Raw genomic sequence first — 6,368 nt, 5'->3', positions numbered from 1 at the left:
CTTTTACGTGTGCAGCATACAGTGAGCCATGCTTAGTCATTTCAGCACTGTTAAGCAGAAAAAGCTATTAAGATGAAAGAAGTTGCTTGACTCAAAAGAGGCAGGTAAGTTAGTCAACAGAAACATTTGTTTATTAAGTTCTTTAATATTGTTCCATTACCAGAACTAGGGCAATACCTTTTTAATATGGCTAACATACCCTTACAGAGGCTTTCTGCGTGTTGCTGCAGTATGTTCCTTTTCTTTGATGAAGTCATTGTTCCACAATTTGCTGTGGACATTACCTACTTGGGGGCAAAAGAAACCAAGATACACAAACAAGGAAAGCTTAATACTTTCCTGGGCATGCTGAGCTCCCTCTTGGAATTCAGTGGGAGCCATGGCTGTTTGATAGTTCTAAAAGCTGGTCTACCACCTGTTAGTTGGGTTTGAAACTGTTGGCAAATTGATTCTGAAAGCTTTAGCTGTCAAATGTCTTTGGTGTGCTAAACCTGCACTGCAATAGTATGCAGTCATGCACTGTTCCTTCACTCGAGCATGATGCTGTGGCTCTTATTTCTTGTTTGATTTGGCTTCCTCTGTAGTCCTGCCTTGGTCCCAGGAAGGAGAAGAATGAGTATCAAGGGAAAGACAACCCTTAGGGTGGTCAAATGTCAGCAGATTTAAAAGAAAAAAGAAAAGTATTCTTAAAACCTTATTATGATATCTTTTGATTTTTTTTTTTTTTTAAAGGCCTGTTAACAACGGACCTATTGGAAGAAAAGGTAGTTGATGCTAAACTCATGTAAAACTGAAGGCTCTTAGTTTCCCATTTTTATTTTTTTTTTCTTCTAGTAATTTTTTATAAATAGTTCAATGACTTCGTGATGTTTCTGAAAGCAAATTAGCTTTTGTCCCCAAACTGCTCAAGACACAGAACCAAAAAATCCTTCTAGTTGATACAGACTCATTGCTTGGAACAGGTTAAGTTTAGTGAAGTAATAATCTCAACTAAAGGCTCGAAGTGCATAAAAGGATTGGAAGGGACCTGTTAAGGATGAGCATCTAGTGACCTGAATTCCTAGACACTAGTGCAAATGCTTTAACTTCTTCTGATTTTCATTTGAATTTATTAGTAGAGCAGTTTATTTCTCTGATGTAATACCAAGGCTATATTTTGGCTCAGAATCTTTGCTCTGGGCCAAAGAAGCCAAGTTTTTCCTAGTTGTCTTTTGGTATAGTTAAGCTCTTTGTCATCTTACTAGCCCCTCTTTGCAACAAACCTGGTTTGAGTTGCATTTTTCTTAGAGGTGGGTGACGTGAGCTGCACTCAGCTTTATTCAGTGAGGCCTCAGACTTGTAGAACATACTAGTCATACTTCTTTTCCTAGAAATACCTTTCCTGGTGCATCCCAGACCTCATTTGCCATTTTGGTGGTTCTTAGTCATTCTGTGCTCAGGTATGAGCAACGTTTGGCAACCTTTGTGTAAGATGCTGTTGCCATCCCTGTTTGTACCTGTGCTACCCTGCAGAAGGATTTAAGGTGAATGTGATGACTCATATGGACGTCAGCTTCCTGTCCTGGGCAAGGTAGATGGTATTCCTTCTAGTGAGATCATCTGACTGTTCTGCTGCATCCCTGTACCTTTCTGGGAATGTGTCAATCTCTTATCAGGTTGGGTTGTGAAACCACTGGGTCAGCTGTAGGTGTCTAATTGCAGGATGCAGATTGTATTTCTTGTCATAATTAGGTGTCGGACTGAGAGAGCTTTGAGACATGGAGTACAATGTCGTGAGTTGCCAGTAGATCCTCAGAGACTCATGTCCGTTCCCGAATTTCAGAATTGCTGAGACAGTAGAAAAAGTGCTCTAGGACTTAGCTTGTTTTTGCATCTCCGGGTTTTGCTACTGAGGGAGCCAGACTTTCAACGAGCAAAATGTCAGTTGGGTGGTGTCACAGCAGGCACTGAAAAGAAGAGTTTAGTGAGGGGAAACAAATTCCTTTCTTCTGGTATAGCTACCTTCTTCACTGCTCTGCCAGAGTTCATAGGGTTGCATTTGCAAGTCTTGTAGGATTGCAGGCTTGTGTAGGCTGATGGTATATAAAGAGTCCTTGTGCTTGAAGGATTTCTAAGATAGCAAGCCAGCTAAGGACGTGAAGAGCTTAGATGCTGTACTGTGGCACTTTTGTACAGTGGTCAAATGCTGAATACAATCCTGGTTTTCAGAGGTCTCCAGTAAACTTCCCTTTGTTAGTATGCTGTTTGCTGGTTTGCTGTGTACAGTACTGTCTTCGTGCTCTTGGTGGCTGTTTGGTTTGTTTGAGAACAGGGCCTGCTTCAAATGGGAATTTTCTTGCAGTATGTATTTGGGCTTCTTGATAGTTAAAATTGTGACAGTGCATGAAACACACCTTGTTTGCTCGTTGAGTTGCATGAAATAACCCACACTTTTCATCTTGATCTGTTTTCTCTCCTTATCTTGCCTTTGTAAACTCCAGCAGGAGTTAAAAACCTGTTCTGGTTTTAAAGGGTTGTTCTCACACAATTGACAGTGGGTGATTGTAGTTTGTGATTAAGCTGCATCCCAGAAGACATAGATTTGGACCCCTGCTCTTAATTACTCTTACAGCCCAGCATGAAGGTGACAGTACATGTAGGTTTTTGTGCTTCTTGAGAGAGAGCTGTAACAGCTCTGTATCAAAGTAGGTAGCATCTTCCTCCCTAAAATGCTGCAAAATAATTAGCTGAGTGCTTTTGAGAACTAGGGTTTGCATTTCTCTGTAGCCTGATTGACAACACTGCTCCGGTCAGGTGCTGAGGACTGAGTGACAGTGGTCTGAGTCCTGGGGATCTTCGGCTTCTGAAGCCAGAACGGAAACTTTAGAGGCAAACAGCATGGACCTATTTTTATTTTGCTGTTTCTCTAAAAGTGAATTAATGGGAGTTTACAGCAAGGTTCCAGGTGAGAGAGAGGTCAGGAAGGAGAACTGCTAAGGTATGCACATTAGTGTCCTTCGCTTCAATCATGTTTGGTGATTAGGGGCTGTACAGCTCCTAATACACAGTCTCCAAATTGCTCCAATTACAATTACTAACAGTTTTGCTTTCCTTCCCCTTGCAGGAGCTGTTGCAGTGTTTGTTGTGGGTCACATAAAAACATCCTGGGCAATGTGGGGTGAAGTGGCTCTTGCCCTGTTCTCATTTCTTATTGCTGCTGCTGTATATATCATGGACACTGTTCGTAACATCTGGGTGTGCTACGCATCCTATGTTGTCTTCAGAATTATCTACATGCTGCTAATCACGATAGCAACGTGAGTATCTTTTTAATGTAAATTGCTCTCAAGGATGCGAGCTTTCACGTGAGATTTTCCATGTAACCAGAGCCTCACCTACCTGGAATCCGGAAACCTGTCACAGGGGTTTGTGTTGTAATTCAGGTTGGAAACTGAGGCACAGAGACATATCTGGCTGGCAGTCTGCCCAAGCTTAGAAGTCTTACGACACTAAAGTGACTATTTCTAAATATCAGATAGTGCTGCTTGCCAGGGGAATGTTTTTCGTAAACATAGCTGGAGCAAGGTAAGGAGAGGACAGTGCTTTGCCTGTGTTGAAGTGTCATCTTTCCCTAACCTGTAAGGTGGAAAACACTTTCAATGTTATCTGTCACTTCAGGGAGTAAAACACAGCTGATGTTGAACCACATGTGCATAATCTTTACAAGACAGCTCAAACACAATATGAAGGGTGATGCTGAAAAAACTTCTGATCAGAAGGATGTGGGAGGTTACAGATCACACTGCAGTAGGCTGATGCTTTAAGATTGCCAGCTGTCAGTGCAAAGTAATTTAGCTGCAAGAAAAAACTCGACCAGTCTATGTTGCATAGTCTTCTTGTCCAGAGATGTTCCTCCTATTCTTATATTTCCCTGTATTTTCCCTGTTCTTATGTTTCTGGTCATTGCTTTTCTTCCAGGTTCCAGATTGCTACAAATCTCAGTGTGGAGCGTTATGCCCTCGTGTTTGGGGTCAATACTTTTATTGCCTTAGCACTTCAGACTCTGCTTACTTTGATTGTTGTGGATGCCAGTGGACTTGGGTTGGACATCTTCACTCAGGTATGACAGACTCTCTTAGCTTTACTGATGGGAGGGAGGAGAGTAAACCAAGCTGTAGAGATTCTCGACAACCTTCTCTGGGTCAAGGGTTTCACAGAGGAATAATCATGATTCCTGATATTTTAGAAGGGGAAGAGACCTCATGTCTTACAAATTTGATAACTGCTTGGTTTAACCACTCTTATTTTCCTTTTTTTTTCTTTCCCCTTCTCTGCAGTTCATGATTTATGCCTCTTACTTTGCGGCCATCTCACTGGTGTTCCTGGGCAGTGGTATATACAGTATTGTGAGAGCTTACAGAAGACAAAAGCAGATGGAAAGCAGATCTCCTGAAAGCCAGTAGTGCAACAAGTGAAGACGTTTGGTGGGCTACATACAGAGTTATAGATCTGGGGTTTTTTAATCTCTGCCTTTTCTTCTCAAGGCAGTCTCCTTAATAGTATTTGATCCATATTTATACTACGTAAGTAGCACATTTTAGAAGGTAAATGTATTAGCTCTTACGTAAGTAAGAACAAATATCTTCTTTCTAAAATGCCTTTTGTTCTTCTGATACATCTATGGGATGTGCAGCAAAGAACAGTAAGCTTTCTCAAAGAATGAAAGCCTTGGGAGGTGTTAGCCTAAGGCCATGCATCCCAAGGCTGCCAGTGAAAAGGCAGCTTTGTGACTGTCTGGTCAACTGCTGCTCTCTCTGTCACTGAGGTGCTGCTCCAGGGCAGAAGTGGGGGCACACTAGTAGACCTCGATATGGAGAGCCCCAAGCCTGGGACATGAGGTGGCCTTGGCCCTGGGCCCTGCAGCTCTCGCTGTGGCTGCCCCACGATGGTTCCGTTGGATGGTTCCATTCTGATGACTTCTTTTTCTGGCATATGCATGTGCTTCCCTGGGTTGCCTGTACTGTTTCTGCTGTTCGTGTCTGTCACCCCTGCTGCCAGAGTTTTACCATAGCTGAGCATGGTGCTTCCCAGAAAACTTAACTGTGTCCTGGGGCAACTCGTGACACTGGTGAATTGACTGTCATCAGCAATGCTTGTGCTGTGAAAGCCTGTGCCCAAAGGACTGTGAAGATGGAGGTGAAGTTTAGAGGGAGTCTGAGGAGGCAAAAGGCTAATCCAAGGGACCCTTGGGCATCTTTGCCTTTGTTCTGTGATTACAGGAGTCACTGCCTTAAAACTGTGGGGGCTGGGCTATTTCAACGGGGTGATGGAAATTAATATAGCACTGAGAAGGTGACTTGTGGGATTTTAAGCTATTCTTTGTGACCTTGGAGAATTGGGACTCTGGTGACTAAGTAGACACATTCAGTTATGGTATGTAGCAGAATGGCTGCCTGAGGCTTTGAAAAGTGCTGATTTCTGGTCTGTCAGTTTCCTTTATTTTAAAATGCCTTTATGCTTCTGGTGTGTCTCTGTCCACTAGTTCTACCTCTTCTTTCCACCTAATCAGGGCAATGAATGTCTGGAGTGGGCAGTTATTTTATTTTGTCCAGTCTAAGCAATTTGGGACTTGCCTCATACCTGTTTTTAAAGGAATAAATTATATTAATTTTTCCAAATTGCTTCAGTGCTGGGAATGAGTTGCACAGAGTTGTCTTGAGCTTGCACACCTGGATACTCCGGCACCATGACCAGCACAGCAACAGGTATCTGTAGTATACTGTGGAAACAGTCTGTGGACTGTCCCTGTTGTGCAGGTTGTGCTATGGTTAAGCGTATGGGAGAACTGGCAACGGAGGGGATGCAGAGCAACACACTTTCCTCCATGTTTTCTCTCTGTGTGCTGGATAGAGCTTCTTCCAGTCAGAGCCTGAAAAAGCAGTTTTGGTTCCCTGCTTGTTTTTAGTGCCACAGAGACGTCAGAGTACCGGGGCTGGGAAAGGCTGGCTGGGACAGGGAGAGCCTTTCTCATCACTTCTGTGAGCCTTGGCCTTTACCACACAAGGTGAATGATTAATGTGCTTGGGATGTGCTGCCTTGGGAGTCCTTCCAGGCTGGCTGCTCAGGGGAACATACTCCCCAAAGCTTATCTGTATTTGCAGCCTGCCTCTTAAAACAACCCTGTAAAGAGGGGGTCGGCTGTACTGGCACACACTACATGTGTAAAATTAACTGCCTTATCCTGAAATGGAAACTTGAAGCCACTCATGTATATATTCCGTTCTTTACTGTTTTTTGTTTTTGAAAAGATAAAGTCTGAAGCTATGAAATGCTAGCTGAGGACCTGCCCTGGGAAAGGGATAGTAAGTGGATATCCTGTCCTTTGAGGT

At 43.2% G+C, this 6,368-nt stretch overlaps 1 protein-coding gene across 1 annotated transcript in view; it reads left to right on the top strand.

Moving 5' to 3' along the window:
- Positions 1 to 4,442, top strand: part of SLC19A2 (solute carrier family 19 (thiamine transporter), member 2) — a gene marked incomplete at its 5' end in the record, with an annotated part of 8,735 nt that extends 4,293 nt beyond the window's left edge. The window contains 3 exons of the mRNA XM_009865122.1: positions 3,104 to 3,296; positions 3,958 to 4,099; positions 4,317 to 4,442. Of these exons, the coding sequence (XP_009863424.1) occupies positions 3,104 to 3,296; positions 3,958 to 4,099; positions 4,317 to 4,442 (461 nt within the window). The remainder of the gene's footprint in view (positions 1 to 3,103; positions 3,297 to 3,957; positions 4,100 to 4,316) is intronic.
- Positions 4,443 to 6,368: the final 1,926 nt, after the last annotated feature.

This window comes from Apaloderma vittatum, unplaced genomic scaffold, assembly GCF_000703405.1.
Source record: "Apaloderma vittatum isolate BGI_N311 unplaced genomic scaffold, ASM70340v1 scaffold32232, whole genome shotgun sequence".
In the NCBI taxonomy this organism is placed as follows: domain Eukaryota; kingdom Metazoa; phylum Chordata; class Aves; order Trogoniformes; family Trogonidae; genus Apaloderma; species Apaloderma vittatum.
The sequence above is the reverse complement of the archived record's forward strand: the minus strand, read 5'-3'. Positions and strand labels throughout refer to the sequence as shown.